Source organism: Myxocyprinus asiaticus, chromosome 7 (assembly GCF_019703515.2).
Source record: "Myxocyprinus asiaticus isolate MX2 ecotype Aquarium Trade chromosome 7, UBuf_Myxa_2, whole genome shotgun sequence".
NCBI lineage: Eukaryota > Metazoa > Chordata > Actinopteri > Cypriniformes > Catostomidae > Myxocyprinus > Myxocyprinus asiaticus.
The window spans coordinates 44,726,857-44,749,443 of NC_059350.1; the positions used below are offsets into that span (position 1 = coordinate 44,726,857).

Here is a 22,587-nt window from a genome sequence, read left to right on the forward strand (position 1 = left end):
TACACTTTGCAGGAAAATTAATAAACAAATTGCTTACTAGTTCATCCAAAAATTTTAATTCTATCATCATTTACTCACACTCATGCCATCCCAGATGTGCATGACTTTCTTTTTCTGCAGAACACAAACAAAGATTTTTTTTGGAAGAATATCTTAGCTCTGTTTGTCCTCACAAAGCAAGTGATTGATGACCAGAACTTTGAAGGTCCAAAAAGGACATAAAGGCAGTAAAAAGTAATTAGATCTGTCTTCAGAAGTGATATGATAGATAAGGGGGAAAACAGATCCATATTTAAGTCCTTTTTAACTATAAATCTCCACCTTTGACCAGCCCCAACCAGTAGGTGGCTCCACACTTCCACAGCAGAATGTGGAAGTGAAAGTGTAGATTTACAGTAAAAAATTACTTAAATATTGAACTGTTTCTCACCCACACATATCATATAGTTTCAGAAAACATGGATTTAACCACTTGAGTCTTATGGATTACTTTTATGTTGCCTTTATGTCTTTTTTGGACCTTCAAAGATCTGGTCACCATTTAATTGCATTATATGGACCTACAGAGTTGAGATGTTCTTTGGTGAACTATCCCTTCAATGTTGTCTCTGTATATTAAGTTTGGATGGAAACGTTTGGAAATTTGACACGTTTGACAGTATTTTGACATTTTTAAGATAATGAAAAAAAAATCCAATTAGATTTGTCTAAGCTTTTGACTCACACTTTATTATACTAAAGGAATCTGCTGAAATGTACAGTTTTCATTTCTTTGTAAATCATATCAAATATGAGGCAGAAAGGCTTAGTATCATGAGGTAGGGTGATATTACATTTGCTCAGATGTCTTCCCTTAACCTTTTAATTTGATCATTTGTTATCGATGGCTTAGCATGAGTGACAGAGCTCCTCCCTTTATCATCTCTCTGTAGGTAACAGAAGGAAAACAAGAACTGGAGAAAATTTTAAAATTATTGAGGAAGTTTAAGAAGGAGTTAAACAGCCTGACAGAATGGCTGGCTGCGACTGATGAGGAACTGACTCGCCGATCTTCAGTGGAAGGGATGCCAAGTGACCTGGAGGCAGAGCTGGCGTGGGCAAAGGTAAATGAACACTCAACTAATACTGGTTTCATTTCAACAACAGTGATTAACATTGCTCCATACTAAAAATCCAGTGCTAAAATGGTTGAAGCCCAGAAGCTAATGTAGCAAGTACTCAGATGATACATTTAGAAATGGTTAATGTTATTTCATCCTTTTTATATAATTTTAGACATGCAACTATGTTTGTTCACTAGTCATTGAGTTAAAATGGTTGAGAATGTTAAAGCAGACCTAAACAGATGGTGAAAACAAAGTTATGTGACTGGTTAATTCAATGATCACTTCTAAGGAAAACTAGTCAGATTTGGTAAAGACTGTGAGGTTCATGGCATAAAATCTTTGATATTCAGAGTTTGGTTTGAGATACTTTGTAACAAGTAGCAAGCACACCTATTTGACTTGACTGACCTGCACCTAAACATCACCTAAAAACAAAGAAAACTGTGGTTGGGTGCTTTACCAGTCAGTCAGATGGCCCTTTCCTCTCTTAGTGGACGGTTCTTGACCAGCATAAGCTGCAAAGTGGGGAATACATCATTTCGATAGTAAAAAATCTGGCTATCCAATACTATGTTAGATAGACATTTTGAAACAATCATGTTACTCCATTCTTTAAAAGAAAAGAAAGCCCTAAAACAACCAATTTAAAACCCTCTTTGACCTTTTCACCCAGGCGAAACAGGAAGACACAGAGCGTCATAAGCCACAGCTGAAGCTGGTGAGGGAGCTGGCGGAGACCCTGAAGGGTTTACTCCAGAGCCAGGAGAACCTTATTGATGACAAGGTCAGTCTGCTCAACTGCAACTGGATCGCGGTGACATCACGGAGCGAGCAGTGGCTGAATCTCCTGCTGGTGAGCAACCATCTGACCCTATTCATTTTATTCTGAGAAAAATATTTCTCATGCTAAATATATGACCTACAAGGGTAAATTCATTTCCTTTCAATTTCACATCTCCATATTGTTCCTCAAAATCCAGACACTGATATCTGTAGGCGGCGATGATGTTATGAAAGCGTTCAACACATTCATCTCATGCTCTTCCTGCTGTTTTCTCTATTTCATCTCATCTTTTATATATTTTTTTATATATTGACAGTGCTTGCAAGGTAGCACTGCATTGATATTCTTCAAGCATTCTGGTTAGGGGTTTATCTAAACCTGTAACCATAAGCATTAGACCAGAAACATTCTTTACACAAGTATGCATATGCAGATACGAGTGCTTGGCCAATGCATTTCTAATGCACAGTCCAGTTAAACATGCAGAGTAGGGCTACACGATATGGAGGAGAAATGCGGTATGTGCTAGGATAATCCTATGATGATGTCATCAGTGTATGCGGAACTGAAGTTTATCGTAATAAAAAAGGACATCTATCCCAGATATTACAAGCATATTTGTACTTTGTTCCAAATTGCATATAGACTGCATATAATTTACAGTTTTTTACCATTAGCTATGTAGAGGATATTAAAATTAATTGTAAATTATTTGTATTTTTTTGTAAAACGCATATGAATATAAAGTTAATTTCAGAATAAAGGATCTGTGTTGTAAAATATTTTATTTAATTTTTAGACTGTAATTTATGTTCATATTAATTTCAAAATTAGTTAATTCTATGTGGGAATTTTATTTGGAAAATAATGTACAGAAACAATTGCTGTAGATTCTCTTTCCGCTTTGATTTAACCTGCTTGTTGTCAGTCCGCCCTGAATTTGAGATTGAGGGAATGATTTCACGGGAAAATCCATTAACTGAAACCCATACTTTGATATATCCACACAGAACACAGCGGCCAATAAACAGGACAAGTTTAATTTTGTATACTGGCATCTGGTCTCATTATTATCTGCACACACAACACAGAGTGACTGCACAAAGCACCACTGGTTACAGCCACATATTCACAAATTACTTGGGAATAGGATGTTTCGACCATTGAACTTCTCTAATTAATTAGTCCTGAACTGCTTAATGTACAGACTAATTACAGCCTGTAGATGTGATATCTATTCCTATTGACTTACATTGATATAATGTTCAGCATTCAAAATGTTCCTGGCTGAGATGACATCATTGTAATATTTGTATTCTAAATTGGGATTTGACTTTGTTAGTTCTATTTGCACACCGAATTGTGATTGGTCTTGACTTCCCTGCATATAGCAGCCCCAAAAGTTTTATGGACACTTAAGCCATTTTTAAAAGTGCATGAGTATCTTTGCATTATATGCATATTTTATAGATGTTATGAGAAACGGTCTAGCATAATTTGTTTGCAGATGCCACTAGTGCAGTGGCATTCATACATTTTTAAGTATGCAAAAGTGTCCTTTTTGAGGCCACTGTACATTTAATCATTTAAAGCTGCCTTTACACTGCTCAATGACTTTGTGTTGTTGATTCTTGAGCACAATTCAAATCTAGTTGTACCCTGTTCTACTTTGTAAATAACTCTATAAATAACTCAGGTATGCTTCGTCAGGAGAATGAAATAATTAATGTGAGGTGTTTTACACCCTGTGCATAAAAGTATTCAACCCATCTGTCTTAAGATAAAAAATGTTTCCTTGTGTTAATCACTAAATGAAATGTAAACATAGCTTTGAATCTGTCTCACAGGATTACCAGAGTCAAATGAAAAAACTTGAGCAGAACATTGCTCAGATCAACGCCTGGATGGATCGTGCTGAAGAAACGATGGATGAGATGGGAAGCCAGGGCTGCGTCGAGCATGTTATTAAGGTCTTCACTGGCACACAAAATGAGCTGTTGCACATCTGTTGTTGAGGACCAGGGACTGTTTTATGCAGCCAGAGTTTTTCATCAAAAGAAATAAACAGTTATCCATCTCTTCTATGATGGTAATGTTTTGATGGCTAATTAATCTGAAGCAATTTGAAACTAATAAAACTCTAGATTAGTTTATTAGTGAGAACTAAACAGACAAAATCGTGTAAATAAATAATAATAATGTATCTGTTATAACTTACTATTAAAATTGTATTTCTAATATTTTCCATTCTGATTGGTGCACATCTTTTGCACACTGATAAGATCTTGCCAGTCAGAATACAGTGCACAAAAAAGGTACCAGTGAGAGAACAGAACAGAATTCGGGAAGGTGAATAAAGAAGAACAAAAAGGCTAAACAAAAACAAAATGCTATCATCAATCATGTTTGCAAAGATAATTTATTTGCCTCCTGAAATGTGATTTTGAAGACTGGAACAAATGTTTTAATATAAAATGTGTGAATAAGGAAAAAAATTATTTTGTCCATATACACACACACACACACACACACACACACACACACACACACACACACACATTAACACAGTACTGGATAGATTACTTTTGAATTGAAATCTGGTACTGATTATCATTTAACTTATACAGTAAATGGTAATAAGTACCAGATTTCAATGTATCTATCTATCTATCTATCTATCTATCTATCTCTCTCTCTCTCTCTGTCTCTCTCTCTCTCTCTCTCTCTCTCTCTCTCTCTCTCTCTCTCTCTCTCTCTCTCTCTCTCTATATATATATATATATATATATATATATATATATATATATATATATATATATGGTATATATATTACTGTATATTAGTATACAAAACAAACAAGCATTTAAGATTAACGCTTTATAAGCACAATGTTTATCTTGAAAGAAGTACTTCTGTCTTTCTGTGAGCAGGGTTTGCGGAAGGAACTGGAGGAGATGAAAGTCAAGGTTGAAGCTGTTCAGGGTCTGGCAGAGGAACTGGTAAAGAATCGAGGAGAACACTGTAAAGCTCAGGTGGAACCCAAGCTAGAGCAGCTCAAACAGCGCTTTGACATCATCGCCAAGAGGATTTTAACAGGACAGGTACTGTTGTTCTTACATATGAGAAGATATATGTCAGATACATACAGCACATATACATTAAGCAATGGCACTCATGTGGAGTTTTGAGTCCGGTTTGCATCATTTCCCCAATCCTGTTGCTGTAGAAACTGCACTGTTATGACCCTTACCAAAAATAATGTGGTGGTAACATGGTACAGTGATGGTATCAGTTGGTAATACCATGGGACTTTGATTACTATTCACATACTGAGGTATTTACATGGTACTCCAAGGTACTACAAATAATCCTATGGAATTTTTTTTTGGACTACATGTCAAAAAAGATGGTAATACTTCATGTACTTTTGTTAGTGGTAACCTTGTAAACGCATCTTTTAAATAAATTGTGTTTATTGGCTTCTCCCTGTTCTGTTGATGCTAAATTAGTCAGAAACTATGTTGTCTTGTAATATTATTCACTTAGAAAACGGAGTTATGTCACTTAGCAAAGAGGATTGTTATATGATTGGATTTGTATATGATTCTCCATATTTTCTTGCAGGCCTCCACTAACGAGTTAGAAGAGTATCACAGACAGGCTAATATATGGCTGCAGGTGCTGGACGAGGAGATTAAATTAGGTGAAAGTCTAAAAGAGGAAGATTTCCAGGAGGATGCGGTAAGAAAATACTCCCAGCTCATTCTCAGGCTAAAATTAATGCAAGTCATTCTAAATGCAACAGCCAACAAAAGGCTGAAAAGACCCTCTAAGCCTTATCTTAAACATCTCATGGCCAGAAACATAAAGAGTTTCAAATGAATCTGGTTCAAGGGTAACTAATGCTGGCACAGTACACCATTGCAATGCTTAGATCTATATTACGGCTGCAAATTTTTGGATCAATTTTTACATGTTTCTTTGTTAATCTAAATTTGATTTTGTGTGCTTGTTCTTTTGCAGTTCATAGATGAGGACACACTGAATGAACTGTTCTTGAAAGGAGAACATCTCCTCAAGAGGACTCCAAGCGGGGAGAAAAGAGAGGCCGTTAGTGAGAAACACAACCTTCTCCATGACAAATATGACACTCTAAAGGTAATTTTAGTTGACACATATCAAGGACACATTTTTATTAAAAAATCAAGTCCTTGAGAATGCGATTACATGCTCTCGACATTGGGAAAGATTCTATTTACATGTATCATAATGAGTCTTTGAATCTGTATTCTCTAAATGCAAACCAAGGACAACAGCACCAAATACAATGGTGGCCAAAAATATTGGCATCCTTGGTAAATATGAGCACAGGAGGCTGTAAAAAAATATATCTTTGTTGTTTATCCTTTTAATATTTCATTCAAATTATTCACAAAAATCTATCCTCTAAAGGATATCAAACAATTGCAAACACAACACAAGTTTTCTCAAAAAACAAATATTTTTGTCAAATATATGTCTGGCACAATTATTGGCACCCCTAGAAATTATTATGAGTAAAATATATCTAAAGTATATTCCCATTAATATTTTACATTTTTTTAGTACACCTGGGTGACTAGGAACATGAAATTGTTCAGCCATGACTTCCTGTTTCACATGGGTATAAATATGAGGTAACACACAAGCCAAATTCCCTTAGTCATCCATCACAATGGGTAAGATCAAAGAATATAGTTCTGATGTGCAGCAAAAGGTTGTTGAGCTTCACAAAATGGAAAATGGCTATAAGAAAATAGCCAAAGCACTGAAAATACCCATTTCCACTATCAGTGCAATAATTAAGAAGTTCCAATCAACTGGAGATGTAAAGAATCGACCTGGAAGAGGATGTGTGTCTATATTGTCTCCACGCATGGTGAGGAAGATGGTTCAAGTGGCCAAAAATTCTCCAAGGATCACAGCTGGAGAATTGCAGAAATTAGTTGGGTCTTGGGGTCAGAAAGTCTCCAAAACTGCAATCAGACTTCACCCAAGATTTTTGGAAGGGTTTCAAGAAAAAAGCCTCTGCTCTCATCCAACATCAAATTCAAGCGTCTTCAGTTTGCCAGACACTAAAGGAACTTTAGGACAGGTTCTATGGTCAGATGAAACAAAAAAAGAGCTTTTTGGCTGCAAAGACCAGAGATGAGTTTGGCGCACACAGAGAGGTAGCCATATGGAGAAGTACCTCATGCCCACGGTTAAATATGGTGGTGGATCTTTTAATGTTGTGGGGCTAATTTTCATGCCAGATGTCCTGGACATCTTGTTTGGATACATGGCATCACAGACTCTATCAAATACCAACAAATAAAAAATCAAAACCTGACTGCCTCTGCCAGAAAGCTTAAAATGGGCCCTGGTTGGAACTTCCAGCAAGACAATGATCCAAAACACACATCAAAATCAACACAAAAATGGTTCACTGACCACAAATTCAAGATTCTGCCATGGCCATCCCAGTCTCCTGACCTGAACCCCATAGAAAACCTGAGGGGTGAACTGAAGAGGAGAGTCCACCAGCGTGGACCTCATTTGAAGGATCTGGAGAGATTCTGTATGTAGGAATGGTCTCTGATCCCTTGCCATGTGTTCTCCAACCTCATTATGCATTATAGGAGAAGACTCAGAGCTGTTATCTTGGCAAAGGGAGGTTGCACAAATTATTGAATAAAAGGGTGCCAATAATTGTGCCACACATACATTTGACAAAAATATTTGTTTTTTGATAAAACTTGTGTTGTTTACAATTGTTTGATGTCCATTAGAGGATAGATTTTTGTGAATATTTTGAATGAAAGATCAAAAGGATAAACAATAAAGACATATTTTTCACAGCCTTCTTTGCTCATATTTACCAAGAGTGGCAAAATTTTTGGCCACCAATGTACCTGACTAGCCATACCATGTAATTTTGCAGCAATGATAAAGCAATACGATGTCATGTTGATTATACACTGCAAAAATCAATTTCTTAACTTGTATTTTTGTCTTGTTTTCTGGAACAAATATGTGTGCTGTGTTGATAATGAGAACAATGTTTCCATTATTTGGCAGTCATCCCATTTATTCCTTCAACATAAGTTTTTACGATGCACCTTTGTGGTGTAAATTGTGGTTTGTCTGTTGTTGATTGATCCTTATATTAACATAAATATAAAAATGGTCCATCCAGATTTTACATTAAAGGGATAGTTCACCCAAATATGGTTCTCGTTTACTCACCCTCATGCCACCCCAGATGTGTACGATTTTCTTTCATCTGCTTAACACAAATCAAGATTTTTAGAAGAATATCTCAGCTCTGTAGGTCCATACAATTCAAGTGAATGGTGGCCAGAATTTTGAAGGTCCTAAAAGCACATAAAGTCATTATAACAGTAATCCATACAACTCCAGGGGTTGAATCCATGTCCTCAGAAGCGATATGATAGGTGTGGGTGAGAAACAGATCAATATTTAAGTCCATAAAATTTTATGGAAAATATTAGAAATACAATTTTAATAGTAATATTTTTTTTTACTATAAATCTCCACTTTCACTTTCATTCACATTTTGAAAGTGGAGATTTATGGTAAAAATAAATAAATAAATATTGATCACACCCATAATATCACTTCTGAAGTTTAATCGCTGGAGTCTTATGGATTCGTTTTATATGGCCTTAATGTGATTTTTGGAGCTTCAAAGTTCTGGACACCATTCACTTGCATTGTAAGGACCAGCAGAGCTGAGATATTCTTCTAAAAATCTTTGTTGGTGTTTAGCAGAACAAATTAATACATATCTGGGATGGCATGAGGGTGAGTAAATTATGAGAGAATTTTCATTTATGGGTGAACTGTCCCTTTAATATCTTTTATACAGTTAAAAGGATATTTTTTCAGCCACAAGGCCTCCTAATGCCCCATATATTACATACCTGTATGTTAAAATATTGTTTCTTAATAAAATGTTTAAATGTATTTAAATACAAAAACTGGACTGCTCATTCAGCTTCAAAACCTATAGGTGGTCTTTTAATATTCATATCAAAGTGCATAACACTGATAAATTCTATAAAGTATTTTATGCTTTTAGGACTATCACATCCTTGTTATGCCCTGCTCAGGATTATGATTTAGGTCAGGGACAAGGTAAAAATTGGGATTAGGATGAGGTCAGGATTAGGTTACAGTAAAGAGTAGGGTTAGGATTAAAGCTAGGGTTAGGACTGTGATTGGTTTATATGAATGTTATTCCAGGAACAGCAAATGATGTTGATCCAGGAACATGTCATACACAGCAAAATCACATTTTGCTTGATGATATAATAATGTAAAGTCTTCTTAATCTATTATATCTGCACTTAGAACCTGAGAGCCCTGAGAAAGAAGAAGGCTCTTGCTCTCACCTCGCAGTGGTACCAGTTCTGTAAGAAGACAGATGATATGACGCAGTGGCTGGATAAAATTGAAAAGGCCATTGCAGAGCATCCAGATCCCCCCGAGGAACCAAGAGTGAAAGTGAGAGCGAAGGTTTTCTCAGTCTTTGCTATGCAGAGCCTGATATATTCAAACTTTCCACCAGGGATGTGATTGAAGTAATATTTGGTTCTCAATGGGGTTTCATTTGACTTTAAAGCTCACAAATGTGTTTTACTTTATTGCAAGCTTCCTTTTTTTAAACTGTGATTTAATTCAACACATTATGAACTGACAAATGATAAACTTAATTTTTGAGCTATTTTTTCAATCCTCTGCTTCTATTTTAGGAAGTTTAAAGGTTTCCCAAACACTCCCTCTGACTAATAGTCCCACACCAGACTTATGCAATTGGTTGAGCCAATCATGTTAAGTTCAGCCCTACTGCGCCACTCAAAAAGACACATTATAATACTTTTTGGTGCCATTAGTGGTGCAACAATTGCATAGTTCACCTTTAATTAGCTTTAGCACTATGGTTTCATTTTAATATCACCAGAACTTGAATTTGAAAAAGCCTCCAAATTCATGATCTTGAAAAAAGACTGAGTGTAATTTGATGTTATTGAAAATTTTTGCTGTTAATTTTAAATATTTGAAAACATTCAAAAACAAATTCAGGTTGTGAAATTCAAGTTTTAATTATTCAAGTTGTGGATTTCATGTTGTGAAATTTAGGTCTCAATATTCAGGTTGTTGAATACGGGTTGGGTGGCAAAATTTGAAGATGACATCCTGGAATGCAAGGAAGAGCAAACGAGCGTCGATGATATCCATCTCTCTCTTGGACAACCGCAAAGCAATGGAAACAGCTCAAAAGTAATTTTAAACAACAGTGACAACAACATTGTGAAAACACAAAAAGGAATACTTTAGGGATATTATTATAATGTTTCATTAATGTGTTTTGAAGAAAAGATCAACTTAATCAGTAAATTGGATCCTTCACCTAACAGCAAGTTTCATCAAGAACCATATTTAATAATGATATGGGCAAAGGCATTTACCAGTGAAAACGAATAATCAGACTACCTCTTTTTAACTGCAAGTCTGCAAAATAAATAAATAAATAAATACAAATTTAGTGGTCGATTAGTATTAAATAATACATCTAAAAATAAAAGATATATTTCTATACGTCTGTTAAATGATTGTGAGATCGAAAATAGTTGAACATTTATATAACAACGTGTGTGTATATATATATATATATATATTATAAAGAAATTTATCCACCTTCAGAGAACAACAGAGTGTATTTAATCATTACAGTGGCATGCAAAAGTTTGGGCACCCCTGGTCAAAATTACTGTTGCTGTGAATAGTTAAGTGAGAAGATGAACTGATCTCCAAAAGGCATAAAGTTAAAGATGAAACATTCTTTTCAACATTTTAAGCAATATTAGTGTATTCTTTTTATTTTGTACAATTTTAGAGTGAAAAAAGGGAAAGGAGCACCATGCAAAAGTTTGGGCACCCCAAGAGATTTGAGCTCTCAGATAACTTGAAGGTCTTAGACCTTAATTAGCTTGTTAGGGCTATGGCTTGTTCACAGTCATCATTTGAAAAGGCCAGGTGATGCAATTTTCAAAGCTTTATACATACTCTGACTCCTCAAATCTTGTCCCAACAATCAGCAGCCATGGGCTCCTCTAAGCAGCTGCCTAGCACTCTGGAAATTAAAATAATTGATGCCCACAAAGCAGGAGAAGGCTATAAGAAGATAGCAAAGCGTTTTCAGGTAGCCGTTTCCTCAGTTCATAATGTAATTAAGAAATGGCAGTTAACAGGAATGGTGGAGTTCAAGTTGAGGTCTGGAAGACCAAGAAAACTTTCAGAGAGAACGTAGGATTGCTAGAAAGGCAAACCAAAACCCCTGTTTGACTGCAAAAGACTTTAAGGAAGATTTAGCAGACTCTGGAGTAGTGGTGCACTGTTCTACTGTGCAGCGACACCTGCACAAATATGACCTTCATGGAAGAGTCATGAGAAGAAAACCTTTCCTTCATCCTCACCACAAATTTCAGCGTCAGAAGTTTGCAAATGAACATCTAAACAAGCCTGATGCATTTTGGAAACAAGTCCTGTGGACTGATGAAGTTAAAATATAACTTTTTGGCCGCAATGAGCAAAGGTACTGTATGTTTGGAGAAAAAAGGGTGCAGAATTTCATGAAAAGAACACCTCTCCAACTGTTAAGCACGGGGGTGGATCGATCATGCTTTGGGCTTGTGTTGATGCCAGTGGCACAGGGGAACATTTCACTGGTAGAGGAAAGAATGGATTAAATGAAATACCAGCAAATTCTGGAAGCAAACATCACACCATCTGTAAAAAAGCTGAAGATGAAAAGAGGATTGCTTCTACAACAGGATAATGATCCTAAACACACCTCAAAATCCACAATGGACTACCTCAAGAGGCGCAAGCTGAAGGTTTAGCCATGGCCCTCACAGTACCCTGACCTAAACATCATTGAAAATCTGTGGATAGACCTCAAAAGAGCAGTGCAAGATGGCCCAAGAATCTCACAGAACTAGAAGCCTTTTGCAAGGAAGAACGGGCAAAAATCCCCCAAATAAAAATTGAAAGACACTTACAAGTTGTGATACTTGCCAGGGGGTGTTAAAAAGTACTGACCATGCAGGGTGCCCAAACTTTTGCTTTGGGCTCTTTTACTTTTTTGTTATTTTGAAACTGTAAAAGATGAATATAAAAAAGTAAAATTGCTTAAAATATTAAAGAAATGTGTCATCTTTAACTTTAAGCCTTTTGGAAATCAGGCCATCTTTTGCTCGCTTAGCTAGTCACAGCAACAGAAATTTTGATCAGGGGTGCCCAAACTTTTGCATGCCACTGTACATCTATGGTAATATGAATCGGGTAGATAGCTGCCTCTTGTTGTGACTGTAAATAAGTGAAATAATACAGACCTATGGCTGACTGAAACAACAGCCGCCTTTACCCATTTTGTAAGTGTGTGTAGCATGTCTTGGCTGTTTGATAAAATTATATTTCACTTTCTATTGCACATTTGTGCTAGTGCTGAATAAAAATATAGTGAACTTCGAATGTACAACACACATTCTGTACCTAATTGTTTACATTACCTGTCTGGATTGCTTGAGTTAGCATGCCATCTCGTTTTTTTATGTTCTTATCAAAATTCTGGATAGTCCGCTGACTACCACCCCTGGAGTCGCGAGTTCGAATCCAGGGTGTGCTGAGTGACTCCAGCCAGGTCTCCTAAGCAACCAAATTGGCCCGGTTGCTAGGGAGGGTAGAGTCACATGGGGTAACCTCCTCGTGGTCACTGTAATGTGGTTCTCGCTCTCAGTGGGGCGCATGGTGAGTTGTGCGTGGATGACGCGGAGAATAGCGTGAAGCCTCCACACGCGCTATGTTTCCGTGGTAACACGCTCAACAAGCCACTTGATAAGATGCACGGATTGACAGTCTCAGATGTGGAGGCAACTGAGATTCGTCCTCCGCCACCCGGATTGAGTCGAGTCACTACACCACTATGAGGACTTCGAGCGCATTGGGAATTGGGCATTCCAAATTGGGGAGAAAAAGGGGAGAGAAAAAAAATATAATTTTGGATCATCTAACCTCATATTTATTACATTTGTAGACTACTGATGATTTTTCAGTGTCTTATTTATTATGTTTATTTTCAAGCAGACCACATTACCTTCATGATAATACAAATCTGGGCTTCATCTACATTACAGAATGTTCTGTAATACGTATGTGCATTTGCATTGTACCCCTTGCTAAAATCAGACAGCAGTATTCCATTATAGTTTCTTTTGTGTTGCATGTTATGCATGCGTGAAAGATCAAAATAGAAAAGTGATTATTACGCGAGTCATTTAACCTTAAATGTCAGACTCTTTGTTCCTCGCATTTTAAGTGTTAACAATCACACACACAAAAATAATAATAATAATACAGAGGCCTATAAAGTATTTTTTGTCATTTCCTGTAGCTAGCCTATTATTAATCAGGTATTATTATATTAATTTCCTTTAAGACACTCAATTCGTACATATACCAAAAAATTAAATATTTCACGGTAATGTATGATCATATTGACCTATTTCATGTGACACCACTGTATGACCATGCTGTGGATCTGGGGATCGTGTTATCTGTGTATGCATGCGCATGAATAATTTTACTTGCCTTTTCAGCAGATTCGTTCAATGTGAATTGTCAAGGAGCAAAGAAAAGATGTTTTGCACATTATTAAAAATGTAGGATGTAGGCTAAATTCTGTGTGTGTGTGTGTATATATATATATATATATATATATATATTAGGGCTGGGAACTAATTAATCACACAGTTATCTGTAATTAATCATGATTAATCACAATTAAATTATGGTACATGATACATTACAACAAACATTAAAAAAATCATCATAAATATATTTAATTTTGTCTTAAAGAACTTGCAAGAAATTATTTAGTCATCATTTATTTTAAATAAATTAAATAAAAATGTACGTTCAAATGTTCAGGTTTTTTTTTTTTTTTTTTTTTTTTTTTTTTTTTGCAGATAAAGTTAATTAGACACAATTTTGCAGGTATTAATCTTTGATACAAGTATCTGTATACATGCCATAAAATCAGTGGGCATGCTGACAGCTTAGGGTTATTGTTACAGTGAGATTGCTCCTCACTGTTAGGAAAGCATAATGCTGTTATTAAAACAGAACAGTTAGCAAAATCCTCTGACGTTTTCCCGTGGACTTTGTTTAATATTAGGATCAAGTGGGCAGATTCAATTCATATCAAGCTTTATTGGTAAGATAAACTTAAGTGTACTGTACATTGCCAATGCATTATTAAACACTATATATATATATATATATATATATATATATATATACACACACACACACACACACAGATATAAAACATATTGAATGCTAAAGTTTAATTTGCTGAAGTTTAAAATAAACACAAAAAAAAAAAAAAAAAAAAAAATTCCCTGGATGCTGTTCAGTCTGCGGCCACAATATCACGCGCACACACTGTGTCTCTCTTTCGAGGTTCCGCTTTTGAAACTGGTCAGACGACAGTAGTTGCACATTTACAGGCGATGCAAAGAGATGCAGCAGCTTGCCCGTTATGACTGGTTCACGCAAAGTCTCCATTTTCCGTGCATTATTATGCCCGGGACACGGGTCACGTGTGACGAAACATGCACCGCTCCACACAATTGGTTTCTGTGCTAGGATGTCGAGTGTGTACATCCTGAAAATGTATATATGCCAATTAGCCACAGAAAGTGTGGAAAAACATTAGTGAAGTTTCGCCCATTGTACAAAGGTGCCTGGGTTTGTTCCAGACAGGCAGCAGGTGGCATGAACCCGCCCCCACCCAATTTCTAACCAAATGGAGCCAGTAGGGCTGAGTAGCCTGCCAGGAACAACCCGAGACACCTTTCTCCCATCTCGTGAAGGCTCAGGAAAACAGCCTGAATATTGAGACCTGAATTTCACGACCTGAAATCCAGCTCTTGAATAATTAAAACTTGAATTTCACAACCTGAATTTTTATTTATTAATTTTTTTTTTTTTTTTTGGTGAATTCACACAAAATATTTTCAAATGTTTAAAATGAACAGAAAAATCTTTGGTTAACATCAAATTACTCTCAGTCTTTTTTCAAGATCATGAATTCGGATGCTTTTTCAAATTCAGGTTCTGGTGATATAAAAATGACGCCATATAGCACCTTCAGTAAAGTTGGGAGAATGTATTTAAGACAGTACATTAAAATAATTTGGTTTAATTTGTCCATCAGATGGTCGGTTCTGAAATTGAACTGCAGCGTCCGAAGCTGGAGGAGTTGCGCGGACTGGGCCGCGTGCTTTCAGAGGGCGGAGGTGCAAAGCTAGTGGAGCCCCGCCTCCTCCCAGTCAATAAACGCTGGGCGGAGCTGGATGTTAAGTTCACTAAAGTGCGCCACAAAAGTGTAAGTTTATACCTAGTGGTCAAAACAAAAACCGTTAGAAACTAAATACTAAAAACATATGTATCATACACAATATTTGTAGTGTTAACAGTACATCAGTTTGTTGAGTTTTTTCTTAGTTTATGATGTGATTGCTGTTTTTATTGGCAAAGTAACCTGTTGTTTTATCCTGTTTTGTTACTAGATTAAAGGGTTAGTTCACCCAAAAATGAAAATTCTCTCATGATTTATTCACCCCCAGGCCATCCCCGATGTGACGTTCTTTTTTCTACAGAACACAAACAAAGATTTTTAAAGAATATCTCAGCTCTGTAGGTCCATTCAATGCAAGTGAATGGTGGGCAGAACTTTGAAGGTCCCAAAAGCATATAAAGGTACCATAAAAGTAATCCATAAGACTCCAGTGGTTAAATCCATGTCTTCAGAAGAGATATGATAGGTGTGGGTGAGAAACAGATACATATTTAAGTCCTTTTTTATGATAAAGCTCCACTTTCACATTCTTCTTTTGTTTTTGGCAATTCTCATTTTTCGTGCATATCGCCACCAACTGGGCAATGTGGAGAATTTATAGTTAAAAAGGAATTCAATGTTCATGTTTCTCACTCACACATAACATATTGCTTCTGAGGACATGGATTAAACCAGTGGTGTTTTATGGATTACTTTTATGTGGCCTTTATGTGATTTTTTTTTTTTTTTTTTTTTTTTTTTTTTTTGAGCTTCAAAATATTGGCCACCATTCACTTGCATTGTATGGACAAACAGAGCACAGATATTCTTCTAAAAATCTTTATTTGTTTTCAGCAGAAGAAACTCATACACATCTGTGATGGCAAGAGGGTGAACAAATGATGAGAGAATTTTCATTTTTGTGTGAACTATACCTTTAAGATTAAATATGTATAAATCAATCTGGTTAAATTAAATTAAATCAAATTAAATGAATACATTTGTTCCCCAACATTGTGTGTACAGGAACTGCAGTTTTTACTACAGTGTATCGCTGAAAATGAGGCTGTGTTGAACTCTCCTGAGTGCTGGTCTGCAGCATTCATCAACTTACCTCAACAAGAGAAGTGCCTTAAGGTGATTTCATAAACCATGTCTCATTTTATAAGCCAACATCCCCTAGATTATGTATTACATTTTGAATTTACCCAATGGCTACATTTTACATTTTGAATCCATCCATTTTTTGTCCAAGTATGGTACAGTGTGTACTTTTTAATGCATGGTACAAGCTATTCTCACAAACTTGCTTAAAATTCCCTGCTACCTCTTTTGACTTAGCAGTAAAAATATATAAATCCTTTAATCTGTCATGTTATGTATGATTTAGGAGGTTAAAGTGAATGTGGAGAAATTGGAGAATCCAGTGACAGAAGCTCTGAGCAGGGGTGCAACTGATCCCGAAGAGAGTCTACTAGTCCAACTACTCAGATCCAACTGGGAAAACCTCAAAAAGCTTTACCAGGACAGATTGACGTAAGGATGAGTGACATTACATTTGTGATTATCACACATTAATGCATTAAAAACAAAGTAAGGTGTGTCATTTGGTAGTTGGAGACAGTGGTAGTTGTTTTATATCTTTGTGTAAATTAGAAGGTATACTAACATCTTATTATATCTACTGTAAAGTATGTTTTGAATGTGCTTCTATTTTAAAAAGACAAATATGATATGAGGATGTTAATTTAAGCTGTAACTTTTCTAGTTGGGAATTAAAAAAAAAAACTTTTTTTTATTTAAGTTGACTGCCAACAAATTCAGCTTTTTGAAAGAGGAGGAATACTGTAAATGCACTACTGACTAGACAGTGGAATGGAGATGAGTCATACTAAATGAGCTGTCAAATGCTGTAGTCTAGATTAAGTACAAACAGAAATCACACAAGTGACGATTCCTTGCTGTTTTTGAGTGCTGCTTTGAACAAAATGTGCTCACAGACTTTTTACTCTAATAGCGTTTGCTGTTTAAATCTGAATATTATTTTCTTCCTCATTACGTTCTCTCTATTTACCCTGTGACTCAAAATGTTTGTGTCTAATGTTTCTTTTCTTGTTCTACTGTCCAGACGCTTTGAAAAAAGCAGGAAATTCAGTGAGGAGCTTAAAATGATTGATGACTGGCTGACTGATGCGGAGAGGACAATAGTGAAGTATGAACAAGACCCTATTAATAACAGAGATCACCTCAAGGTAATCTTAAATAAAATACTTTTTACACATTCACATGCCTGCTTTTGTAACTTTCTACACTTTGCACCTCACATACAAATTGAACTCACAGAATAAAGTTAAACAGCTGAGAGTACTGCACTCTTTCTGGTAGACGAAAGCATCATTCATTTTGTTACAATATTTCATAAACGAACGTGCAAGGGGCAAAGAATTCGTAGAACTTTGTAAATGACATGTATTACAATTCTGTGGAAATCTGTTGATGTATACTGCGACATTCTCCTCTCACAGGAGCTCCAGGAGGGTTTGGAGAAACAGGAAGCTTCTGTGAAGGGTCTGAATTCTCTCGGGAAAGACCTGGTTCCACTCTGTAGTAAGGAAGATAGGGACCATATTAAACAACATCTCGCCTCCATCAACTCCCGCTGGGCCAAAGTGTCCAATCAGCTCACTGAGATCAAGAGACAGTTAGTATGAATGCAGGACTTTTGCATTTGAATATCTTAGCATAGTTATATTTGAGCTACCAAACACATATATAATTGTCCTCTTTTGTTCCTCTTTTGAAGGAATGCATAAATATGAGTACTGTGTGTTTTAGGTCTGCAGGGGCGAAGATTGTTCTTGCTGAGCTAAATGAAGACATGGGGGACTTCCAGTCCTGGCTGGATGGTGCAGAATCTGTAGTTACACTTCCTGTAGAACCAGGTCATAAAGAACAACTCAGTGCAACCTTAGAAAAAGTGAAGGTAAAAACAATGATTTTCTTAAAAACTATATTAGTGTGTTTTACATGAATAGGGTACAAAGTATTTCTTTCTTTCTCAACAAATGGTTAGTGAAAGGAGGTGCTCAACCTTCAGAAAATGTTGACTGACAACCTCAAGAGGTCAAACTAAATATTATTTTATATTCATTTTATATGAGGTTTGCCATTTTTGCAAACCTGTTAAAAAAAAAGAGATTTTGGTATTTTCAAGCCATAAACATTAAACAAACTTCGAAATTAAACAGGCAAAATTTCTCAAATGTAAAAATTAAATGAAATAGAAAAAACCAGAAAGGGTAACGGGTTTGCAAAAGATCTGATTCCAAATTTAAGTCCTAATCCTCAGTAGGGGCTAGCAAGTTAGTTTGGGACCAAATGTTGGTTTGTAGTTACTGATAAACTCTTATTTCTCATTAAATAAAAAATATTTATTTGATCATTTTTCTTAAAATAACTTGAGTAACAGGGTTGAATGGTTGAACTTGACAAATGCAGTCAACACTACGATTTGTGTAAAAATGTAGAAAATGGAATGATGTTATGCACTAAAAATGGTCCAAATGTTATTACTTCTTGGGTGTCACAATTTTTAAGGAATATTCTGGGTTCAATACAAGTTAGCTCAATCGACAGCCTTTGAGGCATAATGATGTCCATTGTGAGTGCCTCACTGTAACCTCGATTTTTGCTTTTTTAAAGAAAGGAGGGACAAGTCAAAATAAAATGTGGTAATATACATTATGCCACAAATGTAGCCGATTGAGCTTAACTTGCATTGATCCCAGAATTTTCCTTTAAGGAATGTTCAATTTTTTATAATGGAAGAAAATCATGCCGGTAACAAGGTTTCACGCAAAATGTGCGACACAATTAGATATTCAGTTTTGGTTCATTCAAATTAGTTAGGAATTGAAAATAGTTTTTACTGCAATAAACTGAATATACATTTGACAGATTTTGTCCAATTTATGGAATTTTAATTATTGAATAACACTGAGAAGTTTAAAGGTGGAGTTTGTAATTTCTTCGCTCCTAGTGGCACCAAACGGAATTACAAAAATAAAGTATGTTTTCAAACAATCTTTGCCAACACCCCTTTGACTCATCAAGGCCTTTCGCACTCTCTGATTCCCTATAAACAAATAGGCCATAGTAATGAACAATATCACTATAACATATACGTACCGGACAGAAAGCGTGGCACAGGAATCAACTCGTCCGAAAACATTGCTGGTGTTACGGTTCAACTGGTTTTCAGGTTAATTGGTGACCTTCTTCCATTTTACACCAGATGTGAATGACTGGCCGCAGATTCGTCGATTCCAAAAGTCATGCTTCTGACAAAATATTTTGCTCTCCATTAAATGTAAACTTACTACATGATGCTGGCATCATTGTACAAATTAAAATATGTGGTATTATTAGACCAAACGGCAGAAGTACGCAAGATTAAAAAATAAATAAATAACCGAAGTAGGAGATTCGAACTCGGCCATCAATAATATAATCAGCACTATTAATTTAAACTACTAGACAGCGACAATTGTATTCACATGAGTGTGTGTTTAGTGTGAAATGGTGCATATAATCCAGCAGTGTGTCCATGTTAACTTGTGCCTCAGTTTACAAGCTGATGGTCTTGTCCGATTATGACACTGTATGAAATATGAACGTCATTTTCTTGTCAAAATGCTACACCCAAATATTATGCAATATCATAAAATCAGACAGGAATTGAATGAACAAACTTCCAACATTAATAAAGCCAAACTGAGTTGGTTTGTTATTAGTGTGGACATATGCTCAGTAGGCTTATGTCTAAATAGTGACATTAATGTAGATCAACATCATAAAATCAGAAAAACAAGTAGCCAAAATTACACATTGTTGCCCATTGTCAACGAGTTTACTTCACTGTCATTTCAACATTTGGTGAAATGGTTTGTCATGTTGGCATGCAATAGTACTAACTAACTAACTGTACCAGACTATAACTATTTGTTCTAACTGCAAAAAGAAGGGTTGATTCATTTTAATTTCAAAGCTCTGAAGTAAAATTGAGGATGTGTCTATATTTATGTCTGAATATATTCATAGATATAGATTGTTGTTCATTCAATTACTGCCTGATTTTATGATATTGCATAATATTTGGGTGTAGCATTTTGACGAGAAAATGACATTCATATTTCATACAATGTCATAATCGGACAAGACCATCAGCTTGTAAACTGAGGCAAAAGTTAACATGGACACACTGCTGGATTACATGCACCATTTCACACCGAACACACACTCATGTGAATACAATTGTCGCTGTTTATTAGCTTAAATGAATAGTGCGCTATGGTGTTGTGCTGATCATATTATTGATGGCTGACTTCAAATCTCCTACCTTGGTTATTTATTTATTTTTTAATCTTGCGTACTTTTGCCATTTGATCTAATAATACCACTTATTTTAATCTGTACAATGTTACCAGCCTCATGTAGTAAGTTTACATGTAATGGAGAGCAAAATATTGAGTCAGAAGCATTATTTACGGAATCGACAAATCTGCAGCCAGTCGTTCACTTCTGGTGTAATACGGAAGAAATCTACCAGTTAACATGAAAACCAGTTGAACTGTAACACCTGATTGATCGGCAGCTGGGTGTGCAGTGCAGGATATCCAGCACATGAGGTATGATTATTCTTCTGGTAACTAGTAAGCATAACATATAGTCTGGTACCAAGGGTGTAGATTTGGCTTGGGGGGGAGTTACAGTATGAAGAATTTACATGTTTACATTGATCATGGTATAAATATTGGGGGGGGGGGGGGGTGTTACCCCCTGGAATCTACGCCCCTGACCATTATTGACTATTTGGAGCCCTAGGCAAGATCGCTGTTGTTGACGTGGGCAAGGCAGCTACTTGTTAATACTTGGGTGTACTAGCTACTTGCGTGGCAATCTCGTTATTGCCGCTCCCGTTTGCCAGAGCAATCTCATCATTTGTGGTGTGTGTGTCCTCCACCTTGTAAATGTGACGCCAATGATTACTCTAGTTTTTACTCTGTTCTCTCTGTCTCTGTAGGCGATGCTAACTTTCTTTTCCTCTTTACACATCTGCCATGGTTTTTCATATTCCCCCGGCTGAACATGTAGCCATGCCCTAAACTGATGCTATAGGTTGAGCTATAAAAGGATGGGCGGGCCGCTCAAAATATAAACATCAGTGTTTTGATAGTGCCTGGGAGGCTCATTGTTTACAATTTTGGTGAAGGTAAACCCACAAATGGCTTACCTGTCAGCGTTGGGTAACGTTACATTTAAAAGTAAATTGTTACAATATTGCGTTACTCCTTAAAAAAAGTAACTTAATTAAAACGATTTTTAAATTTTTTTATGGAAAGTAAAGCGTTATATTACTTTTGCATTACTTTTACTTTTTTCTCACAGCCACTTTCTCTTCTGCTATGCATTCCATACAAATAAGCCATGCATTGCATACATGAGACATTACAGGTCATGCTAGCTACTGTACAACACTCATGTCAAAACAACATAGTAAACAAACAGATATTTAGAAAGTAGGTCTTCACATCATATTTATAATATAGAATCAAATAAAATGAATATGCATGATTTGTTTTTCCATCAACATGGCAGCCAATATGAATAATGAAGAATAACCACTGTCTTACCTAAAGCAGCAAATTCCAACACTTGAACCTGCATTATATGTCATCATTTGTGGTGCCCATCGACAATGCCAGAGTCAACTTGAGATGCTTTTCAAAAGTCAGGATAAAATTCAGTGGGGAATGCCAGTCTAACATGTTCAAGGAATAAGTCTGATGAATAAATGAATATTTTTCACAAGTCATCTCAGTGCACGCTTGTTTTGAGTTGATCCACGGTGCATACAGATGCCACAACTTCAGAGGCGCATTTTGATACAACTTGAATGGAATAGTTTTGAATGCTACCAATAAATGGTTTGTTTCATCAATCTAACTACATGTTTATTATAAAACAAAAATTTAGAATCTTTTGACATTTTCTCTACGTACACAATCGATGTAGAACGTTGCTCGGAGCCACTGATCCAGAGTCAGCTTTTCTCATCACATTCTCCCAGTTACAGGGGAGCTGTAACGGAGCAGTCTGGCTGCATAAGTTAGTGAATTGAGTGAGTATTTCACCCTGTGTGTCATGTCCAGTGGAATACTAGTCTTATAATCCCTCTGCCAAAACGTGTT

The 22,587-nt window shown here is 36.1% G+C and overlaps 1 protein-coding gene across 3 annotated transcripts in view; it reads left to right on the top strand.

Moving 5' to 3' along the window:
• The window catches only part of dmd (dystrophin), a 149,418-nt gene that overhangs the window by 42,865 nt on the left and 83,966 nt on the right, over positions 1 to 22,587 (top strand). For all 3 annotated transcript variants that reach the window (XR_007897663.1, XM_051701985.1, XM_051701980.1), the window contains 13 exons: positions 933 to 1,103; positions 1,780 to 1,959; positions 3,738 to 3,860; positions 4,821 to 4,991; positions 5,515 to 5,631; positions 5,914 to 6,048; positions 9,286 to 9,438; positions 15,215 to 15,385; positions 16,364 to 16,474; positions 16,728 to 16,873; positions 17,466 to 17,589; positions 17,863 to 18,038; positions 18,173 to 18,320. Coding sequence is in view for 2 of the 3 variants with exons in the window: in XM_051701985.1 (XP_051557945.1) it covers positions 933 to 1,103; positions 1,780 to 1,959; positions 3,738 to 3,860; positions 4,821 to 4,991; positions 5,515 to 5,631; positions 5,914 to 6,048; positions 9,286 to 9,438; positions 15,215 to 15,385; positions 16,364 to 16,474; positions 16,728 to 16,873; positions 17,466 to 17,589; positions 17,863 to 18,038; positions 18,173 to 18,320 (1,926 nt within the window). In the remaining variant the exon portion in view is untranslated. The remainder of the gene's footprint in view (positions 1 to 932; positions 1,104 to 1,779; positions 1,960 to 3,737; positions 3,861 to 4,820; positions 4,992 to 5,514; positions 5,632 to 5,913; positions 6,049 to 9,285; positions 9,439 to 15,214; positions 15,386 to 16,363; positions 16,475 to 16,727; positions 16,874 to 17,465; positions 17,590 to 17,862; positions 18,039 to 18,172; positions 18,321 to 22,587) is intronic.